Below are 24,184 nucleotides of genomic sequence, written 5' to 3' on the forward strand. Positions count from 1 at the left end.
CTTCTTTATGTCATGTGCTAAAAATACATGGAACACTTTAAAACTGATTGATAATACACATCCAGCTGTTTACAGTCATGGTTAATAGTTTTGTGAATAGAGATCTGATAGGAATCTCAAGTAATACTTTATATTTGTCAGTTCTTGTCATATCAGAATGTTTTTATTAGACAACTTTAGGCTGCTAGAGACAAAAGGTACTTTAATTAAAAAGTGGTTTTAATGTATGCATTGATGCTGTATTAGTTTGCATTTTAAATCTAGTCTCCTGAAAAACAGCATGCTTTGGTGAATTTAGACCTTTTAAAAAGTTAAGTAAGATTTAGCTTTTTCTTCGTACAAATATGTAAATTGATTTATATGTTTAATTGATTTATTTTAAATGTATTTTTGCAGTGGCGACCCCAGATTAACAAAAGGACTATGCCAAAAAGACAATTAATAAATGAATGAATTAACAATTGCAAACTCATTGTGATCTGTTTTTAACTTTGGCTGCTATTGGCTATCATGAAATTCAGAAAAGCTACCTTGAAATGTCAGCTAACATTTTTGACATCACAACATTAATATGGCAAAGCATTAGTAACACTAAGAATATGCGTTTGAATCCCAGAGAAGGCATACATTGATCTCTTTAATTAAAAATCATCTACCAAATGCATACATTAAAAAACAAATGAATAACTGCAAATCTTGTTTCATTGATGAAGATATAGGATGTGTAAAGCCGGATGTTAAGGTCAGTCAATTGAAAAGGTGAAATTACATGAAATCTGGATGTGTTTTTAAAAGGCCGTTTTTGCATTATTTATCTCTAAAATTGAAAGCAGCAAGTTCAAGTTATTATAAAGTTTCCTTTATAATAAAGATGCTTTATTGCTTCTATTATGGAATAAAATATAGATAATAAAGTAGACAAGTATGCTGTTTCATTTATTTAACAGTGTAATTCTTGTATTTTGTTGACTGTTAAATGTTTACGACAGAGTGAAAAGTGTTAATATTTGACATTAAAGAGCACCTATTTTGCATTATAAAAGGTCATATTTTTATTTTTGGGGTCTCCAACAACAGGCTGATATGAATACGATGTCAGAAAACACTTTCATTGTGTGTCATAATCTGCATTTATTTTTACCTAATTTTCCCAGCGACTCAAATATAATTAGTTCAGCGATTAATTTGTTCCCAAACCCCTCCTTAGCATGAAGCTTATCTGTGCTGATTGGACCGATGACCCTGTCTGTTGTGATTGGTCGACTGCGTTCAGCGTGAGACAGAGTCAAACGCCCACCACGGCTATGTAACAAATTATAATTTAGATAAAACTACACGTATATCTACACCAATAATCTGTAACAAATTAGCTCAAGGTCAATCTTCCCACGCATTTTTCATCATTATAATCTAGCGATTTATAATTTAGGTTACAGTGCTCGCGTATCTTCTGCATCATTATAGGTAACGGATTAGCTTAACGGGAGGAAGATTCATTTGAACGGGGCTTCAAACAAATCGACTCTTTAGATCCGAACAAACGAATCGTCCAGCGATCGTTCAGGTGGACCGTCGAGTTTATTATGGCTAATGCTATCAAAATAAAAACCCATTTAAGTTTGAGCAGGGTAACAAGATCGAACTTTAAGACATTAGATTCAATAAATATACACAGGCACCTTTCTTTATACAAAACTTTTTTTCTTTATACAACTTTATTGACTAATCTAACAGAAACTAACACCTAACACAAAGAGTAAAGAAGAAGAGTAAAGAAGGTAAAGTAAGAGGTTCTATGTAATGATGGGATAACCTCAGATTTTGTAAGAGCAAACTAAGCAAACCAAACATAATCAAATTCACCCTTCTATTGTCTCTTTAGGGTTGCATTTAGTTCACACCAGTTCAGATGTAGGCAGAAAGTGGCTACTTGCGTTTGTCTGTGTGATGTGAAGAAGCTCCATTGGTTGAGCACGTGGTTGGCTGGTTGGTCTTGGTCCTCGCGAGGTTTAAAGTGGGGTGGAGTCGGTGTTTCAAGTTGAAGCGGCAAAGGTGCCAGTTAACTAGACTCTCGATGGAAAATAAAGTAAAGAAGGTATCGGAGATGTGAATGTCCAAGCTGTGCGATTAACCCTTTCCGTCTGGGTCTCCGCCTGCTTTCTTAGAGGTTTCTCTGCTTGGGTCTCGTTTTTAAGTCGTTGAATTTGAAGAGGTTTAAGAGAAGAGAGTTTAGAGAAGAATGTGGGCGTTGCTTTGAACACAAACTTTAAAGGGAGGGTTCATATCCACCCACCATGGAAAGTTGACCAATCAGAAACTAACCTCCCTGAATCATGGTTTATGACCCTTTGTCCAAAAAAGAGAAATTTGCATAGGCAAATTTGATGCAAACTGAGGCTGAAATGTTCAAGTCTCTTAAAATGTTAATATGTTGCACTCGTATTAACATAAAATGTCAGCGATCAATTAGTACAGCAAGTTAGCTTTAAAACAATTCCAAACATGAACAGTTTATGACCTTGTTTAGCTTCAGTAGAGTTAAACATTGTATGCAGAAGTATTAAAACCATAATATTAATAAGGAGTAAGGGACACTTTGCAAAACACATGATTACACATGAAGAGAGAATAAAGTTCACATTAAAACATCAGTCTTAAGCAAGAAGCTTATACGTCTTGGAAAGGTCTCTTCTCAGTGCTGTGTAGCACATTCCTTTGGGTCATAAATACCTTGGAATCAGATTACAACTGGACATCCAGTCTTCCCTGGGCAAAGTTGTTGCATTTGTTGAATAAAAGCAAAATAATGATGTGTCTGGTAGGCCATCTTCGTTACAGCTATGAAGTAGCAGCAAGAGAGTATGTGAGAGCCCAATGCAGGAATGCATTAAAGCAATGCAGTTAAGCACCAGCATATTACTCTATTCTTAACCCTAACCCCAAGTAATAACAATGACACACATTCAGTATTAATCCACACAGTGGCAAAAGTTATGAAAATTGTTTTGAATTTTATGAAAACTATTTTGAAAACTGACTTAAAACTTAAAACTTGAGAAACGCACTTAAATCGCTAAAGGAAGAAGCGTGCGTCGAGTTTTTAATGTGGTCTTAACAGGATATGTGAACAGTCCCATAAAGCCCATAAAGATTTAACCAGACAGATACAGTACAAGCACTGATCTGTAATAGATAAGTGATTACAAGCCACGCAGGGTGATTACAACTTACAACACGATATTAAATACATATTTTGCAAACTACACAGAACCAGGCAATAATTTTAATGACACCTACATGTTCTGATCCGGAGGAAGAAGAAACTGGTCCATATGAACTAAAACAGTTACTGACAAAGTCCCATACATAATATCTCTGCTGTTCCTTCTTCTAATAGCAAACAGACGGCAAATCCCACGTTGCAGCGTAGGTTATTGTATCAATCATCAGAAAAATTATAGGAACAAACACAGCACTAGGTTGCAGGGTTCAACTCTATAGATTTTTTCTATGGGCCAAAAAAAGGGAAGTTAATAGCTATTTTTTTGCCACATTTTAAATAATGTCAAAAAAAGTCTGTGAATCTAGAATTTCAAGACAGATAAATTGTAAATAAAAGTGTTATGCAAACAAAAAGAGCAGTACAGAAAATGTTTAAAAAAAAAGGTGGCTGACTTGTCAAACTAGCGGCAAACTGTGCAAAACATCACTTCATTTTTATTTTGTCGTGTTAGTCACATGTAAATGTCTACTTCCAACACGTTAGAAACAGACATTTTCTTTTAGCCTTATAATTTGATGATGCCGCCATGTTGCTGCATCTTCGCTGTACTGGTTTTTACCAGGTTACAGAAAAAAATATCATGGTCAATCAAATAAGAGGAACTGGAAAGCAATATGGTGTTTACGACATCACAAAGAAGGTAGTGTTTAAAAACTTAAAAGCACAAACTTAAAATGCACACAATTGACAAATAGTCACAGACAAATTAAATGTTAGTGACAAGGCAGAACTGTCCCAATCGGGCCAGTAATGATCCGGTCTACTGTCCCAAGTGTCTCTCAAGCTGGCCCTGGACCACCAGGCAGTCCTTATTGTTGAGCCTTGGGTTGGCTACACTGTGGTGTTGTGAAAATGAACTTTAACTCTTTATTCCCCTCTGCCGAATTTTCATCTGTCAGTGATCGTCATTTTCACATTATGATCAGATGCCCTGCACTCCGCTAGTGTCTGAAGGGAAATGCACATTCACATTTTACTGGATCCAGTACTACATATTTGGTGATGTACCATATCGACGTCGGCGCGTTCAAGCAAAAGATTTGAACCGACTATGAGTCAACTACTTCACTAAAGAATCAATACTTTTAAACACGATGCACTTTCAGATTTAAACCTTCGCTGGATGTTGTCATTCACTCAGAGCTGTTACACACTATATGGAAGCTCATTTTCAACCCATAATAGGGGCTCTTTATTAGATGCTAATGTAATAATAAATTTATAATAAATGATAAATGATTCATTTAAATTTACAAGCTTAAACCAATATAACAATTTTAACAAAATGTCCTTTTACAAATTCTCAATACTCAAAAGTTGTTTATTTAAAATTCCATATTTAGAGTTTTGACCACACTCAAGTGTTTCCATTCTCAGTCCTATGTTTTCATTTCACAAATGAACTTTATTTTGGAGGAGCAGTGCAGGTCATTGAGCAGAGATTCATATGTAATTTCCGCACAGTCCTCTCCTTCCTCTCCCAAGCTATGCTCAGTCCACTCATCCGGCTGTCCAGGTCCCCAGTGTCTGCAACAATAAAATATGTCTGGTTATAAATGTGAATTCTCTTAAATCAGACTTAGTAAAAAGTGTTCTGTATATTTGTGTGTTCATCTCACTCTTTGTTCATGGTGTAATTAGTTCCATCTGCCCATCTCCACTGGCCTGTGTTCTGATCCGTTAAGCCGATCCAGTAATGAGTTGGATTGGCAAAATCAGTTACAAATTGCTAGTAAAAGAGACCAAAGGCTCACTTAAAGACAGAATGGGCACATACTGTATATACAGTGCTCATATAAGTACACCCCATACGAAACTCTTTTAAATTCATATTTTTAATAGGAAGCTGTACAATAGTATATTTGTACATATACATTAGATTAGTCAGTACTAAAGCCAAATGGAGCTTGTCTAACAAAATAACTCACAATAACGATTCAAAAACTAGCACAGCCAAATTGATTTGTTATAGAAAAATATTAAATAAAAAAATTTAAAAAGAGGAAAAATCAAGAGAAACAAAGAATTGAAAGTTTTAGTTAGGTAATCGGGTAGGCTAAATTGTCCTTCAAGAGTTTACACTTAGATATTGCATGACGCTATTAGCCATGTTGGCATGCTGTCTCGGGAGAGAGCCCTGAGTTCGGAAATAATTGAGCCCGGGCTCCCGCCTAGTCAATTGAGCATGTAAGGGGAGTACGAGATCAGATGGGAGCTCCCCGTGGTAAAGGAAGAAAGGGGGAGAAGGGGTGGATGGGGGGTTTCTTCGGAAAACGAAGATCAGGAAGTGATATTTGCTAGGCTACTTATTGTGAGTTTGGATTAATCATATTGGCTAACTAATGAATGTAGATGAGAGACCAGCTGCGTCAATCATATCATGTGCTCCCCTCGAAATTAGTTTGTGAAACTTCACTTAGTGTATGAGTGTGAATGGATGATTCCCAGAGATGGGTTGCAGCTGGAAGGGCATCCGCTGCGTAAAACATATGCTGGATAAGTTGACGGTTCATTCCGCTGTGGCGACCCCTAATTAATAATGGGGGACTAAGCCGAAAAGAAAATGAATGAATGAATGTTTAAATGCACCAAAATGCATTACCTATATTCACTGAGAAATAGATACAGATATTTATTTTCAAAATGGGCTGTACTCAATTATGATGAGAACTGTATACACACACACACACACACACACACACACACACACACACGCAACATATATGAATGAATTTGAATATAACACAATTGCCTGTTGTACAGAACTGGCTGTCAGTCTGACTTCTATTGTGTTTTTTTGTCAGCACCTCTATACGGGTGAGTGGCAATAATCTTTTGTGTTTATGTCAATAATCTCAACATTTTTAAACATCTATCTTGCTGGATGTTGGGCAGTTCTAATCTAGAGCCCTGTGATAAGGAAAACCATGTGTCTATGTACATTCATTACGCACCCACTCATCCTCAGAGTCATCTTCAATTTTTAAGAGCCATGCGCCTTTCTCTTCGCAGTAATCTTTTGCTTCTGTCCAGTTCATTTTATCACGAGAGAAGAGGTAACAGCTGTTGCCGAAAGGAACCCAAGCAGAATCACTGCAGCCTGATTCAAGTTCTTCTGCATAGGAGAGAAAGAATGCAGAATGTTTTTATGCTTTTGTTCAATGCATTTATGTCAGATGAAAAAAAATCGAATTAACCCTCATGTGCTGTTGGGGATGTTTTCATCCAAGCTGATGTGATTTTGAGTCTCAGCAAATGGGATGATCTTTGCTGACAAATCTTGTTTTGACACATAATTTGGGAAAATGCTTTGGAATTTTTTTTAAAAAGTCAACAATACACTGAGTACTACCCTTTGGTTATGTTGGTGGCTGTTTTTGCCCCACTGACTTCCATTTATAATCACATTTATTGATTGCAAAGCCATAAGAGCATATAATCATGCGTTCTTGATTGTTGCTTGTTTTACCTGGTGATAAGAGATTCAGTGCAAAAATATATACATTCTTATACTTTTATATAAAGTATAGTGTGTGTGTGTGTGTGTGTGAGAGAGAGAGAGAGAGAGTGTAAGAGAGACCATTGCACATTTACCTTGATATGTTTGAGAAATTAATAATTAATCATCTCAGCGCTGTTATGTTACAAAACAGAATAATTCTTTGTTCATATATTTTATATATATATATATATATATATATATAATTACAACAGAAGTCGAAAGTTAAAAATTAAACACCCGAAATTGCATGAAACTCTGGAGAGCCTGGTGATGCGACTAATTGTTTTATACTGAAACTTGCCTTTAAAAAGTGCTTCCTTGGTCTTATCCACATTTATTGCATGTTAAACACACGTCCACCACAACCGGAAGTAAAAAAAAAATTTTTAATTAATTTTTTTTAACGCGTTATTTATTTAAAATTAATCGCATGCGTTAACGCTTTAATTTTGACAGCGCTAATATATATATATATATATATATATATATATATATATATATATATATATATATATATATATATATATATATGTATATATATATATAATTAAATATATACAGATTTTTGTTTTGTTTAAGCATCTGGAGCTGATGTTGTGTTGCGCACTGTGGAGTATGCACAGGTCTCTCTCGCTCTCTCCCTCTAGAGCTGCGCTTGATTGCGGTCCAGCTATGTTGCGAGTGGGAGCGTATATTAGCTGGAGGACAGGAACAAAGGACGGATCTTTCTGCTCGGTGCAGGTCGCAAATCTCCGTCGTTGTTGCCGCCGCTGTTGTTCCGAGCGTCTCCTATCTCCTGCCCCAGATTGTTTGTTGAATCAGTGGTGTGATAGACTGGCTTCGTTAGCTGACAATTTATTACTTTTCTAAACTGCTCGCCGTTAGTTCTGAGCCTGTGTGCTTTTCACTTATGAAAACTATATTATTTTGCTTTTTAAAAGAAGCTGTGGGTTGAGAATCGCCATTTAATTTAAAAACGTTTTCTCCTGGTTTGTGGCAGCGAGGGAGAAAGGGAAGTTTGTCGTAATTTTATTTGGGATACTTTTTATTTGAGCAGGTAAGTTAGAATTATTTCCCCGCAAGTTAGCGGTCTTTTTGTTTGTCATTTTGGCCTGGATTCCCTTCCAAAGAGATGCTTCTAATATCTTTTGTTGTTTAAGAAAAAAATAAACCTTGTTATTTCTTGATAAACTTGTTGTGATCATTGTGAGTTGGAACAGGAGAAGGGGAAAACCCTAAATTGAGTATTTAAGTTTAATTTATTCATTTATTTATTTATACTTTTGTTATTCTTCCCATTAACCTTAGACTGGTCGGGACGTAACAGCTCTCAGAACCAAGTAAACACAGTAAGTTTATTTCTCCACACACACTATAATCTGCCGTTTTACTCCACTGAACTTCATATAAATGACAGAAATGTTTTTGCACAGGCCTATCTAAAGGATTACTCCTGCAAACTTGTCAAAAATGTCAAATTGTACCTGTTTCCAACACAGAACATTGTTTATATGCTGTCATGGCCTTGCAATTAAGAAATGTGATTATAATGGAAGTCAATGGGGCAAAAACAGCCACCAACATAACCAAAACAATAAAAACATTGATCGCATTTCCAACATTAAATTCTTTAGATCCTCCAGTGAGGTCTACATTTCGAAATCCAAAAAGGTTAAAAAACAATATATCAGCATCACTACCTTTACTACAAAAGCACATTCTTAAATAATTATTCAATAAATAATCCTTAACATTTAACAAAATCATTATTGTAGTTTAATTACTATAATTTTTGTTTGCTGTCTTACCCGAGCTATGTTCAATCAAAAATCGTTCCAAAGGGTGTCGAAACATAAAAGATGTCCTCACACTATCTGCTTTCAGTTTAGACATAATTGATGATACTGAAGCTCTTACAGTGTCCATCTGTTTCTTCACTTGAATGTACGACACATTCTGTTGACGCTCTGTTGGAAAAAATACAGATTCAAAACCAAATAGTTCACCCAAAAATGAAAATTTACTCACTACTTAGTCTTCCTCAATGATTCCAAACCTTTATGGATTTCTTTCTACTGTTGAACACAAAGGATGATATTTTGAAAAAAAGCTGAAAGACTGTTACAAATAGCGATGTTTCCGTCTAAAAATGCGAATTAACTTCATACGCAAAACTGGAATATCTCCTAAAAGATATGCAAATAAAGCAGCGTTTCCATCCAACGAGTCAAAGCGAACAAAATGGTCACTTCCTGATTAACTGGCGCCAAATATCAAAAGTAAAAACGGAATTTATTGCAATATAAGGAGCTGCGTGAATCTTTTCTTCATTTAATAAATTACTTTTACCTCGGAGGACAATGCAGACACACAATGAACGGTGGTGTTTGAAGGCGTCAGACGATCTTGATTCTGGAGGTAGTTGATAATATATTAACACTAATACTGAAATGATTAAACTGTGTTTTAGAATGACCAAAACAACAATTCGTTTAACAATGTGCTCAGGCTGCTGGTTTTTCCATTCACACACATTTTTATCACCACATGATCTCAAATAAGTAAATCGCATGATCTTTTTTTAATGCGCATACTGAAATTTGTCCGGTAAAAGTGTTTCCATCGTAGTTCATACAAATAATTTCTTATTGAATAAAAAGTTTATCCTACTCAGTTATGCGCATACGTTTTTTATGCGCATTTTCATAATTGATGCGCATCTTGGCGTTTCCATCAATCATTTTTTTCAACAGAAGAAAGAAATTCTAACAGGTTTGCGTTGAGTGAAGCGTGAGTAAATGAAAATGGGATTTTCAGTTTTGCGCTCACCCAGCTTTTGTTGGTTTTCCTCATGTTTGGATGTGAGTGAATCTAGCGATGAACTAAGATCGGTCATCAGGGTCTCAATGTCAGACAGTTTCTTTGCTTGGACTTTTTGAAGGATGAGAAATCATAGTTAACCACAATGATATATTGAAAACTTGTTCTAGTCATTCTAGTAGTACACTAAGAATCTAAATAATAACTTGAAAGGTGCAGTATGTAGCATCGACTAAATAGTATCCATTCATTCATTTTCTTTTCGACTTAGTCCCTTTATTAATCTGGGGTCCCCACAGCGGAATGAACCACCAACTTATCCTGCATCTGTTTCACGCAGCGGATGCCCTTCCAGCTGCAACCCATCCCTGGGAAACATCTATACACTTACACTATGGACAGTTTTATCTTACCCAATTCACCTACCATATGTGTTTGGACTATGGTGGAAACCGAGCACCCGGAGGAAACCCATGCAAACTCAGGGAGAACATGCAATCTCCACACTAAAACGCCAACTTACCCAGCCTGGGCTCGAACCATTGACCGTCTTGCTGTGAGGCGACAACACTACCTACTGCGCCTTCAAGTCACATACAATAGTATAATACAATACTATTTTGTGAAACAAAACCATATTCAAATTGTCTTTCAATCACCAGTGCTGCATTTATTTGAACCAAAGTACAAAAAAAAAAAAAAACTGCAATACTGTGAAATATTATATAACTGTTTTCAAAGTGAGTGTATTTTAAAATCTCACCCAGAACTACACAATGTATGACCAGAGTGTGTACAATTGTGCATAAATGTCCACAAGTGTCCAAGGAGTGTGCAAAGGACATGAATGCGCAGATGTGCAAAGTCCATAGGTGTTTGTAAATTTACAATATGCAAAATAAAAATGTAAATGTTTTAGTCCTGTTCTGATTGTGAGACCAAAAATACAGATATTGCTGTATAACAATAACAACATTAGAAAAACTGTACCTTTCACAAGCTGAAATGAAGTCCAAATTAAATTTTTAAATATTATTTTAACAATATGTTATGTAACGAAACAGATTGTTTTTTTGACACAGCTAATAATCAGATATATCTTTCACATCAAATCGTCATGTTAGCATGATTTAAAAAAAATCTGTGACACTGAAGACTAGAAAATTGATGCTGAACATTCAATTTTCAACCGGAATACATACATTTTTTAAAATATATTTAAATAGCCAAATAATTTTTTAAACAGTTGCTTCAAATTGTAAAAGTATTTCACAGTATTACTGTTTTTACTGTAATTTCCACTGAATTTAAACTTAATGAGCAGAGGAGACTTTCAAAAACATAAAAAAATCTTACATTTTCTAAAAATCATAAACTATACTATAAATACATTTTATTAAATATTGTGTTTTTTTTTTTATAGTTTACAAATTAATTTGTCACACCACAGGACTATTTAGTCTTAGGTGAACTAAATTCTGAAGCAGTTAATATATAGGTTTCCTTAATACATTCTGTAAATTGTACCTAAATTTGACATTGAAAATAATAATTATAATTCATTACATTTAAATAGACCTTTCTGGGCACTCAAAGCATTATTAAAGACTTTTGCACTGTAAAATATATCTGTTAATTAAGTTTTCCATGTTTTGTGATTATGATAAATTGTTTTCATTCATTTAGGCTTTTGAATTGCATTATGGGATCCTGATCTCTCTTTCAACAACTTACAATTTACAATTGTTACAATTCATCAATTTAATGTTTAAAAGTTTGGAAAAAGTGACTTTATTAGCATTTTAATAGTTTTAAGTAGGGCTGCACGATTCTGTCTAAAATGAGAATCATCATTTTTTTTACTTAAAATCAAATCATGATTTTCTTACAATTCTGTAGATGTAAAATAAAGGTTAATATAAGTAGGCTATAACTATTGTTAATTCTCAAACATTTGGTAAAACAACAAAAATAAAATATATGGCCTGTGTGTAGGTCTACTGTTGGTTAAAAAAACTAAATTTTGTACAGATCAGGGGCCTCATGTACGAAGACTTGCGTTAAATTGATACTAAACCATAGCTGTAAATTTGCATACGCATAAAAAAATTCAGATGTATGAAACACTGCGTACGCAGAATCCCACATATATTCACTTTGTACATCCGAATTAGCATGAAACTGAGTGCACGAGCGCAAAACCCCTCCCTGCCTCCTCCCCTGTAACGCAGTTGGGTCTGAACATCGCACTGTGAGCGAAATAAAAAAGAAATTGTCCGATGTAAAGGTGTAAGGTTTTGTAGCGTCTATTTAGGCTAAGTTCAAATAGCACACCTCGTTGGAAAAAGCTATTTGAATGATTCACGCCCAACACCTTTTTGATTGACAGAGATGGCATAAGTAAAGAGAGCAGCAATCAGCAGCGTGAGTGGCCTAGCTTGTAAAGCGCATGGCAACATGTTTTGACGCGATCATCAGATCATGAACTCGGTTCGAATCCAGCGTCTGATGAACTTTTTTTTTCCCCATTACATTTCAGATTTTGCCTACTCTTCATCACAAGTAGGAATCATTCATAAGTGTGTGTATTATGTTAAGCGCTTTTGAGCATCACATTTTATTTGCACATTTATTGAACGGAAATGTTTCTAATTCACGTATGCAAATTCATCTTCAGATAGTGTCTTTATAGCAATGTGCGTGCAGTAGATCGCTCCGATTACATTGGGAAAACCGGCGATCCATGCAAATTGAGCTTTAATGTTTGGCTGGTCAACTGCATGGTACAGAAACCTTATATACCTGCTAGACATGCTAATGATCCCGTCCCATTGTAGTGTGCAATTTAACACAATTTCCTCTAGGAGTTGCCAATGGAAATAAAACAAACACACACAAGCAATGCACGTACGCCAGGCCTGAAGTTGGCGTTGACCAACGCACATTCTCACGTTCACTTCATCGTTTGTAAATCCAAACGTGAGCGTGAAATCTGGCATACGCAAAGTTTTTGTGCGTACGCAGCGTTGATACATGAGGACCCTGGAATGGTGGACTTGAACAGACTTTAAATATGTCCTGTTTGTGAACTCACAGTAAAGTAATGACATCAGAATACAACTATTAATAACTATAAAGTTGAATTATTATGATTGAGACGTGTGCTTGCAATCTGACAACATTATTAGACCATTCATTCACTGGTAAAATCAGACATTAGTCATTATCAGATTCCTTCTTGCATTATATTCAACATTATACAGGCTAGAGTAGTTATACTGACACTGTTAAACATTTATTCTCATGCACTTTGTACATTATAAAAGAAAAAAAAACATATCAAATGCTTGTTTTAATCATAACTGTAAAATGCGATATGATCATTTAAATGACGTGCGCACAGGTTTTACTTTCAAGTGCGGCTTATGGGAAAACACACACATGCAAATCATACTTCCTGCGCGGCTTCCAATCGATCGCTCTGTGCAACAAACTAAACGTTATTTACTACTTTATCACCTGTTATTCACAGCATATGCAGGTTCTGTTCACTAAAGTAGGCATCATTGGCGGCCACGCGCGTCCTCTTTGTTGTAAACAAACAGCTGGCGGTCAGCTCACATGTGATTTTGCGGGCGCGAAAGAAATGGCATTTTTGGGAGAATTATAACTTATAAATACAGTATGTGACACTTTTAACACCATTTGGAGGTGTCCATGTTGACCGCCTCTCCTGACCTTGAAAATATAATAGGCTGAATCACAGAAAAGCTGAATTAATTGTGTGTAGGGTCGAATCGAGATTGCGATCGTTTTTCGATTAATTGTGCAGCCCTAGTTTGAAGTGATTTTTATGGACTTCATTTATTTATAAATAATATATTGTTTCAAGTTATAAAATGTAAATAGAAGTCACTTTGTTAAACTGCTAAGTTGAATTTTCAATGACAAAAAGTTGACAGAACAGAAATCAAGATTCCATAACACAATTCATATCTGAAAAAGTTGGAAATCACAAAATACGGAAAGTTAATCGACTTACCGATGATAGAAATCAACACCAAGAAAATAATCATGCCCACAGTTCCTAGAAGCACTAAGATTCCAGTTTGTTTGCTACACGGACGACCTGCAGAAAACAAAAACAGCCATAATTAATATTTTTGATGCCATGAAACAATGTTGAAATGTCATTTTGTAGAGTCACATTTGTCCAAACATTTAGAAATATTTGTATCACAGGTGTTTAATATTGTTTGTTCAAGTCAGCACCACACTGTTCCAGTTACTATGACCAGTTATGTGAAGCTGCTTTGACACAATCTACATTGTAAAAGCGCTATACAAATAAAGCTGAATTGAATTGAATTGAAAAGTACAAACAGAACAAAACATTTAAAACCATCATTAGCACTTTTACACATAATCCATTCATAATTTTATTCATAATTATTAGTAAAAAAATAGTGTTTGTCAAGACATTAAAATAATGTAATTGCAAGACCTATCAAAATGTTCTCGAATTTACATACGATTTAAAACTGTATTACTTTATCTACTGTTTAAACAGTTGGTTAGTCTCTCCATCTTTTTATCACTTTCGTTTTGTATAAAATATGTATGCGATGTGAATTTTCCAAACCTTTGCACAAAGATTGCTTTGTTTCACACTCCACCTCCATTTTCATGTATTCTTCTGAGCTATGCATTTCCATGTTCTGAGATAGCAAAAAAAGCGGGACCAAAATCAGAGGTTGATTCTTAAAATTAAAAAATAAAGACCACCCCCTTCTCATATAACTTCTAAAATCATGTTCCTTTATATGAATTCACTTCCACATCCTTGTGAGGAACTGATGTAACTATAGTGGATCCTGGGTGGGAAGATTCTAGGGATTCTCTTACTTAGAAAAAAGAAGAGAAGTGATTCAAATTGAAATTTATTGCTATAAATATTTTTTTGTTGCAAGTACATTTTATTAAAGACAGGTACAATGACAGTCAATATTTTGTTGATTATTAAACAAACAAAGGTTTGTAATAAATTGCAAGTTATTTTCCTTCTCAAAATGTGCCTATTATATTTTGAAATATCCACTGGTTTCACGTTTTAAAAGTGGTTAGAAACTTGTTAATAACTCATGAAAGAATAAAGTTGCATTAAAGGGCACCTATGGTGAAAAATCTACTTTTCAAGCTGTTTGGACTGACATGTGTGTAAGTATAGTGTATTAGAGATGCGTGGATGGGCTATTATTTCATCCGCAACCGCATCACAAAACTCATCATCCGTCCGCCATCCAGCCGCACTAACATTTTTGACCAATTTTTAAAACCGCACCCGCCCGCCATCTGCTGACTGAGCTCTTTATTTGAATGGCTTATTCCTTTTTATTATTAAATGAATGTTTCTTTATTGATTATTAGAAAATGACTTTAATGACATGCAGTTAATCCAAACGTGCAAGTCAAATCCAGCATTAACTGACGCTTTGAAGTGACGCTAAACAATACGAGGACGTGTCTTTTCACTTGATTCGATTCCTCGGTCCTTGAGTGTTTTTTTTTTTTGCGTCCTTCCCTCGCATCCTGTAGGGGTGGAAAGACGAGGAAAGAAAGCAAGGGAAGGAAACGAGGATACACAAATAAGAAATGAGAAGCACCCTATAAAGCTCTCAGAATATCAGCAGTGAACTCCGTCTTCAATCGGTGCACAGGGACAAAAATAAATAAATAAATAGCTTAAATGAAACGCACTGTACTGTACAATTTTTTTTATTATAGTAGCCTAATAGAAAATGCATTGACACATCATTTCAACATTCAGACGAGAGCGCCTGGCCTCTAATGCGCCCTGCTGCACTGAAGGAGCGCTCGCTCGCAGCACTTGTTGCTCGAATGCATAGAATTCTCTTGGCAAGGTGCTGTAGACGTGGGAATGACTGGCCTTGTTTCTCCCAAAAGGAAAGTAGATTTTCCTCTGCTGATCCGTCTATTCTTAATTTTGTAGAGGAAGACTTCTGTACTTCATCCAGAATTAGTGTATCCGACTCCTTCTCTCATTCTGTGAAGTCAGTCCTAGGCTTTTTCGTTGGTGCGCCAGCTATGTGTACAAAACAGTACAACCGCCCACCACCCGCCCGAATTTAACTAAAATATTATTTTTCGTCACGTCATCCGCCCTGATTCCGCGGCTGTAACCGCCATCCGCGCATCTCTATAGTGTATAGACCGTCACATTGGGGTGATATAAACACACACAGGCTTTTTTTTTTTTTTTCAGTTTAACAACATAAAAACGGTGGACCAATTGAAGCAGTTTTCAGACCGACCGCATATTGATATTGATTGACAGCCTTGCGTCACGATCATATCCTGAGTTTCTTGTTTCACACCCGCAATTTTCAGCGTGTGAGTCAAAGCGATGTCACTAAAGGAACACTCTTGCTCTATTTTTTCAATGTAAGGCTCATTGGGCTCAACATAAGATCAATATTCTCCACATGATCGGTCTAATCGGGATTATTGTTTGTACCTTTAGGTAGGTTTGCATGTGTATTTCCGTGCATTTTGGAGTTTTGGCCGTGGGTTTCTGTCCGGATGCACGCGACGGCACTTCAGGTCGGCGGCTGGGCGCCGTTGTGTTTGCCCTGGTGGAAGCCTGTGTTTGGAGTTCTGGAATGCATGGCACAACCCTTCATGTTTCTGCCGTGCCACAGAGAGTGTCTGGTGTGCTGTGTCGCGGCTTCGAGCTGCACATCCGATGCCTCAGTCAAAGTTAATTCAGTGTGCGTGGTTATTAGTCTCGGTGTACAAGCTCGGCACTTGAAACTAGCACACAGTTGAAACTAGCACACACTATACAGAGACACAAATGATTTTGTAGTCTCTGCTTGGTCTGTATCCAAGTCGTACATGTACAGTTGAATTCTGATCCTGTCATGTAGCTTAGCTTCTCTCTGTCTGCCTGTCTGTTGTAAACACAGAGCGTGGGAGCTCTTGGCTCCGCCCCCTTGTTACGTTGGGCGGGAAGCCAAAACTAATTTTCATGTGAAGCAACACACACCTAAAACAGCGAGCTGTGTACACGCCCACAACATGACACTGTTACACACATTATAATAAAAACAACTGAACTGTGTGTTAAACTGAACCTAAACTGGCACACTCAGAACAACCATAATATTAATATTACATTTTTAAAAAGGGGTAAACTATGTGCCCTTTAAAACCAAGCACACCATTGTTTTTCTTGAGAAATTCCCAATAAGTTTGACGTGTCACATGACCCTCTTCCTATTGAAAAAAACAAAAGTTAGATTCAAGATGGCCGACTTCATAATGGCCACCATGGTCACCACCCATATTGAAAAGCTTGCCCCTCACATATACTAATGTGCCACAAACAGGACATTAATATCACCAACCATTCCCATTTTATTAGGGTGTATCTATATAAATGGCCCACCTTGTACAGCCGGTGTATTAGTTATTAGTAAGGATGTCCCGATCAGGTTTTTTGCCCTCGTGCCTGAGTCATCTGATTTTGAGCATCTACCGATACCAAAACCTGATCAGATACTTCTATAATACATTAAAAAAAAAATCAAAACAAGGTTATACGTGCCCCATTACCATAAGAAATCCAGGATTTTCCACAAAGGCGAATGGCAGGTCACTCATTGTGATCATCTTGGCTGTGATGTCCTGTGCCTTCGTGTTGTCATGGGGCATTTTTACTCCCCTCTTCAAACTCTTCTTCAGCATGAGCTGACTTGTCTTTTGTTGGGTTGCCAGGGTAAACTCGCGGTATTGTGTCGGGTGTTTGTTTTTGAGGTGCCTTATCAGGTTTGTTGTTTTAAATGTAGCCTTTTCCTTTCCACCTCTTGCAATCCCAAATTTACAGATCTCACAGTTTGCTATGGCAATGCTGTCGTCATCAACTTTATAATACTTCCAGACTGCAGACATACTCGCGCTTTTCGCTTCCAGCTGCTTCCGTGTTCTACTTTGCTGGCATTTAACCAATAGCATCTCTGCAACAAAGTGATGTCATGCCGCACGCGTTGCTGTTTTTGTGTGAAGTCAAGAAAGAGGTCTGACTGTACGTTCACACGGCGAGAGCATCAAAGTAGCTGGAAGTAATTCATTTTCAATGGGAGCCGGCGGCGAGGAGCAGCGTGACACCTCTTCGCCAGTGTGGGCGTTGGGGATAGTTGAATTCGAGTCAACTTCATGTTAATGAGCTAAGATGGGGTTCGGCGGCAAACAATCAGTATGTAGAAGTCCACAGGTTGAGAGGAGTTCAGAGAACACTTTAAACTTTGGTTGCCTCCACAGTTGTTCCCAAGGGATTGATTTTTGCGGTTGTAGGATTTCCAATTATTCCCCTGCTGAAAAATCCAGCTTAAACCAGCCTAGGCTGGTTGGCTGGTTTTAGCTGGTCAACCAGGCTGGTTTTAGAGGGGTTTTGGCCATTTTCAGGCTGGTTTCCAGCTATTTCCAGCCTGGTCTTAGCTGGTCAGGCTGGAAACATTTAAAAGTCTGTGTTTAAAAATTTATTTTTTATTATTTTTTTTTGTATTTAAAAGTTAGTTCAGCTGAATGCTCACAGGTTACAGTGTGGATGATTAACCCTTTGATGTACTACATGGGTCTAAAGCAGGGGTGCTCAACCCTGTTCCTGGAGATCGACCTTCATGCAAAGTTCAGCTCCAACCCTGATCAAACACAGCTGAACTAATTAATTAGGACCTGAACAGCACTTGATAATTACAGGCAGGTGTGTTTGATATGGGTTGTGACTGAAATTCGCAGGAAGGTGGCTCTCCAGAAACAGGGTTGGTCACGCCTGGTCTAAACTATTTTATAGCTTGTGCATCAAAGGGTTAAGAAAAACCCCATCTGTACTGAGTGAGAGCATTTCCCCTTTGCTGTTTATTAAGTAAACATTTTGCTTGGATTTCAGTTGTTGTGATTCTTTTTTATGCCTCCACTTAGTACACGAATAGTGTGATAGGATAAACAACAGTATTTTATTCCTAAAATATAAACCAATTTCCAGAGAATTTAAGTGATTTTTTAATAAACATTACATTTTACAAACCAAATTGTGGCGTAGTTGTGTGTCAGTTTATAGTAAATGTATAAAACAGCACAAATTATCCAAATGCAAAGTTGAGAAGTGACTGTAAAAATTAATATTTAAAGCACCAACTTATCCTTTATATGTTTTACACTGCCGATCCCCTTCCAGCCACAATACCCATACACACTCATTCACACACACACACACAGTACGGCCAATTTAGCCTACCCATTTCACCTATAGCGCGTGTGTTTGGACTGTGGGGGAAACCAGAGAACCCGGAGGAAACCCACGCCAACATGCAAACTCCACACAGAAACAATAACTGGCCCAGCCAGAACTCGAACCAGCGACCTTCTTGCTGTGATGCGACGACGCCACCCACCCGCCACCGTGTCACCCATAATTTATCATATAAAACTTCATATTTTCTTATAATCAATCTGTAAATGTGACACTAAGCAACCTGTTTTTTTCCTGACCCGCTCTAGGGTTAAGAAGCAGACTAAAAGCTTATAAAATGAATTAATAATATACAGCTAATATATGAATGATGAATATAAAAATAGTTATTTAAGTGTAGAAGAAAGTAGAATACATGCTCATAATAATATAGTGTTTTTAGACACAGTGCGTCTTAAATATGTATGGAAATTCCCTTTCATCCTTTAGAACAGTGTTTCCAGTGAAATAGGATCTACAATTATTTTGCTGAGTGAACAAAATACTGCAGTGTTGCTGAGCTTCACTTTTTACATTTAAATATATACCCAATTAAGGAAGTGAGAGTCATGGAATAAATGATAATGTGTCGTTCAGTTATTAGAAAACGAATGCACAACATCACTGACGTTTGGATGTGTATTCAACTTCACATTTACCATTTGGATGTGTATTCTTTTCTAATAATTCAACAGACCAGAGTCAATCATTCCACTAATATTATAGTTCCTACTGCTAGAAACACTGTTCATATGTTGTATTTTAGATATTTGACTTGTGTGTAGGGCTAGTTTCTTGTTTTTTGAACTGTTGTAGCTGTGAATATCTGAAATCATTCAGTGCAGTGATATAGAGCTGCAATGCGCTCAAAACCTGCCGGAACTACTTTAGCTGCATGAAAATAATGACCTCCAGGGGTATCAGAATCAAGCATTCAGCATTCATTTAGTACAACTAAAACTTGATCTGTAACTGTTTTAAGAATAAATTAAGGTATTGTGCAAATAAGGCCAAATAAACAAAACCACCCAACAACTTTCAATAAGACTATTAGGTGAATGAAATTCCAGACTAAATATTAGTGCACATGTAAAACTTAAATTTAATATGAAGTTACTGTGCAAAAGATTAATTACTAATAATCAAAATCAACCCACAATCCTTTAAATAAGATGCTCCGGGGAGCATACAAGTCTTAATTGTCCTGTTTCTTTCATTTAATACTTAGAAATACTGATTAGTGGCCATTACACTGACCCACCTTTATTTTGAAAAAAAAGGCAATTTAATTTTGGTTAATAGCCCACAAACAGAATTTATCCAACTACCTCAAATACTTAATATATAAATATATAAATGCTTTTTGTCCAAATAAAACCGAACGATGTTCACCAAGCATTGACAGGGGCAAGATACAACAGATGTGTGTGTTAGGGTTGGGCATCTAAGCTATAATGGCGATCCGATACGCATCTCGATACAAAGAATACGATCCGATTTTTTAGCGATACATTTGTGACATATTGCGATGCAACACGATACGATTCACACCCATATCACGATACAATGCGATAATTCAGCACTAATTAGATCAAGTTTATGAGATGATGTGAAAGAGGATGCTGTGCCATTGAATGAGTTTGATTATTTATAAACCAAGCAAAACCAAGACTTTTTTAACAAACTGGCTCTTCTCTCAGAGCCAGAGTGTCAGTTTACAGTAGAGGGCCATTTTAGAACATATAGCACATATTATTTAAGTATTTTCAAGATAAACAGAATGTATAAGTGCAATATATATTATAAATATGTATATTTGCACTCTTTCAACATAAAGGTTTAGCATTGCACAGCAAGAATTGTGATTTAACTTTTCAACTATGAAAACAAGTTTTACAAAGATACATTGTGCCACTGAATATTTAAAACTTAAGGTGGTGAACTAGCAGTGTTATGCTGCTTTGAAACATCACTGTCACTGTAAACAACAGGCTAATAAAAATATAACAAACCAGCAATCTTCTTGCTGTGAGGTGGTCAAACTACCCACTGTGACACCCATTATTTGTATCATTATTATTATTAATATTATTATTATTATTAATAAATAAAAATAAACAGGAGGAGGTGTTTAAAACCTTCGTTCTCCGTGACACTAGGCTGAATATCTTTGCAGATGAACAATGCAATAGCATTCGTTATTGGCGTAGAGCGAGCAGAACTGTTGCGCATGGAAAAAAAAAAGACTTGCAATGCTTTTCTCACCACTTTTGGAGCTGGTAGCTACAGTTGAAGCAGAGCATGAAGCCGGGGATGTAGGAACACTGGAAGATGCTTTCACAACAACACCGTGGCGCCGCTTCAAGTGAGATTTCAGATTAGTCGTACTGCCCGCGTATTTTACAGATGCGCGGCACATTTGGCAAATTGCATCTGTCCTGTCATGTCGTCCATCCTTAAATCCATAATGTTGCCATACTTTAGATTTAAAACTCAGTGGGGAATAAAATGTTTGTTTTGCTTCTCGCGCTTTCTGAGGGCGCACCACTAGCTTCATCCGCACACCTGATACACTGAGTTGTAGTGTAAGTGTACACATCCGCAAATCCGTTGCGAAGGCTTACTTTATGTAGGTTGATTAAATTATGAGCCAAAAACAGGTCGACAACACTTGTTAATAAATAAAAAATACATTCTATATTAAAAATATAAGCTGTATCTTGGAAAAACCGATGCATCTCGCAAAAACCGATGCATCTCGATTTGCTTCCAAAATATCATTCATCCTCTGCTGCTCTACCGGTGCACTCGCATCGTGCACGCGCATGACCGCGTATCGATACATATCGATTAATCTTCCCATCCCTAGTGTGTGTGTGTGTGTACATATACATTTCATAACATTACTAATAAAACAATTATTGTAGAAATGCTATACAAATAAGCTTGAATTTATTTATATCACTGCCATGAGATTGTGCTTGATCCCGCACCAGCATGACCTGATTAAAACCAAGTTATTTTTAGTGTGCATGGATAAGCACATGTTTGTTGACTATAATCAAAAGCATTTGTGTTTGAAGAATTGCTTTTAAGTGTACGATTACTTTTATTCAAAATAAAATCAATCAAACCAATACTCTTGAAGAGAGTTCCATACACAGTGCGAACACCCGTTTGTCCGAAGTGAAATACTGTTTCAAGAGTTAGCTGATGATAGATTATAAAGCGTGTTTGGCATGCTGTCCCGGGAGAGAGCCCTAAGCTTATAAGATCCTCGAGCCCTGGGCTCCTTCCTGTTAACTGGGTGAGAGGGGAGTTTGAGCTCAGGTAGGTCTTAAGAACTCCCCCAACTTGTTTATGGCTGATGACAAATTATAGAGATAGCTATAGAGAGAGAGAGATATACAGCTTACTAAGAGCATGTCTATGGTGCTAATTTGGTATGGCCAGTTAACTTAAATCATGCGTCTTTGGACTGTGGAATGAACATGGGGGAAACCCACGTGAGCAAAAGGAGAACATGTAAAGTTTGCACAGAAATGTCGACTGGCCTAGAAAGGACTTAAACTGGTGACATTCTTGCTTTGAGGTAACAGTGCTAACCACTGAGCCACCATGTCGCCCAATCCAGAAAAAGGATTGAGTAGGGGTGGGAGGGGGGATTCTTCAAGATGAAGATACTAAGGTAAGAAACTCTGGGTATTTATAGTGAGTTAGGAATCATCTGATTGGTGAATCATGTGTAGCTAATACAGGACCAGCTGTGGTCAATCATAAGCACGTAATCCTCTCGAATTTAGTTTGAGTAAACTTCACTATGTAGACCCAATAGAGGAAACAAACAGATCCTTTACATCCATTATGTTCAGTTAATTCTGGACTTCGTTGTAGTTGTGGATTGGATTTCGTTTTAGTCTTCAAAATATATCTTCATTGACTTAAACAAAAGTGTTTCATAGCACAAAAATACATCCAGATTTTTAGTTTTATTCCTATTTGCAAATCTGAGTTTACGTTCTAAAACACAATCAGTATTGTTATCAATATGCAAAAGCTGACTAAAAAAAAGTGTAAATGTATTTATTAATAAATATATATAAATTATTTATTAATATTGGTTCAATAACATGAAAAAATGCTCAGAAAATGCATCCAAATTAAAGTTTTATTGGAGGAAAAAAAGGCCATAAAGCACACGCTCACATTATGACATGAAGTACATAATGACATTGAACACAAAGTGAAGCTTTGCTACTGTAATACATGTGAAAGGAGACGGCGGCGGGCAGCTTCTGGAATGAATGCAAAAAACGAGAAAATGCTGTGACAACCGTAAAAAAAAAACAGGTTAAAATGTAGAGACTAAAACTGGAGCTCTAAAAGAAATCCACATCATCAGGTGCGTCTAAATCACGATACTCGATGATATTGCGAGGATCTCCACGCATCACTCTGGACAGAAACAGAAAATAGAGATGGAGTCATTTAATTAAATTTGATGTCAGAATTATTAACCCCCCTTTTTATTTTCTTCCCCAGTTTCTGTTTAACGGAGAGAAGATTGTCAGCACATTTCTAAGCATAATAGTTTTAATAACTCATCTCTAATAACTGATTTATTTTATCTTTGTCATGATGACAGTAAATAATATCTGACTAGATATTTTAAAGACACTTCTATACAGCTTAAAGTGACATTTAAAGGCTTAACTAGGTTAATTAGGTTAACTAGGCAGGTTAGGGTAATAAGGCAAGTTAATTGTATAAGGATGGTTTGTTCTGTGGAGTATTGTAAAAAAAAATAGCTTAAATGGGCTAATATTGACCTTAAAATGGCTTTAAAAAAATGTAAAACTGCTTTTATTCTAGCTGAAATAAAACAAATAAGACTTTCTCCAGAAGAACAAATATTACCAGACATACTGTGAAAATCTCTGCTCTGTTCAACATCATTCGGGAAATATTTAAAGAAAAACAACTCAAATGGGGGCTTACAATTCTGACTTCAACTGTACATCCTAAAAACACGTTATACATTAGACATTTACAACACATACCAAAATAATGCATCATAAATCCAAGGCCTTACCCAAAACTGACTCTGCATTACAGTGCTGAACAATTCTTTATTATTATTATAAAACTTTGTTTTAACCTGCAGTTACAGGACCAGGGTCGTCCACGGACTCTTAAAGTCTAAAATTCCATAGTATAAAAAAGGCCTTAATTAGTCTTAAATCTGCAATTCACAGGTCTTAAAAATGCA

At 36.4% G+C, this 24,184-nt stretch overlaps 2 protein-coding genes across 3 annotated transcripts in view; both read right to left on the bottom strand.

Moving 5' to 3' along the window:
- Nucleotides 1-1,688: 1,688 nt before the first annotated feature.
- Nucleotides 1,689-15,748, bottom strand: asgr1c.2 (asialoglycoprotein receptor 1c, tandem duplicate 2). The gene is made up of 7 exons (XM_068221351.2): nt 14,248-15,748; nt 13,648-13,734; nt 9,615-9,716; nt 8,594-8,752; nt 6,238-6,398; nt 4,903-5,012; nt 1,689-4,810 (listed from the first exon to the last, which is right to left on the bottom strand). Exons 1-7 carry the CDS (start codon nt 14,399-14,401, stop codon nt 4,663-4,665), a joined length of 921 nt encoding a protein of 306 aa, XP_068077452.2. The 5' UTR covers nt 14,402-15,748; the 3' UTR covers nt 1,689-4,662.
- Nucleotides 15,749-23,065: 7,317 nt separating this feature from the next.
- Nucleotides 23,066-24,184, bottom strand: part of srrt (serrate RNA effector molecule homolog (Arabidopsis)) — a 43,818-nt gene continuing 42,699 nt past the window's right edge. For both annotated transcript variants that reach the window (NM_173238.2, XM_068221086.2), the window contains exon 20: nt 23,066-23,370. In NM_173238.2, the coding sequence (NP_775345.2) occupies nt 23,295-23,370 (76 nt within the window). In that variant the 3' untranslated portion in view covers nt 23,066-23,294. The remainder of the gene's footprint in view (nt 23,371-24,184) is intronic.

Source organism: Danio rerio, chromosome 5 (assembly GCF_049306965.1).
Source record: "Danio rerio strain Tuebingen ecotype United States chromosome 5, GRCz12tu, whole genome shotgun sequence".
In the NCBI taxonomy this organism is placed as follows: domain Eukaryota; kingdom Metazoa; phylum Chordata; class Actinopteri; order Cypriniformes; family Danionidae; genus Danio; species Danio rerio.

Coding starts and splice junctions, on each gene's coding strand:
- asgr1c.2 (XM_068221351.2), bottom strand. CDS start 14,401: ATGAGAAGGGGGTGGTCTTTATTTTTTAATTTTAAGAATCAACCTCTG. Junction 13,735..14,247: donor AAAGCAATCTTTGTGCAAAG/GTTTGGAAAATT, acceptor TGTTTTCTGCAG/GTCGTCCGTGTAGCAAACAA. Junction 8,753..9,614: donor GGAAAACCAACAAAAGCTGG/GTGAGCGCAAAA, acceptor TTTTTCCAACAG/AGCGTCAACAGAATGTGTCG.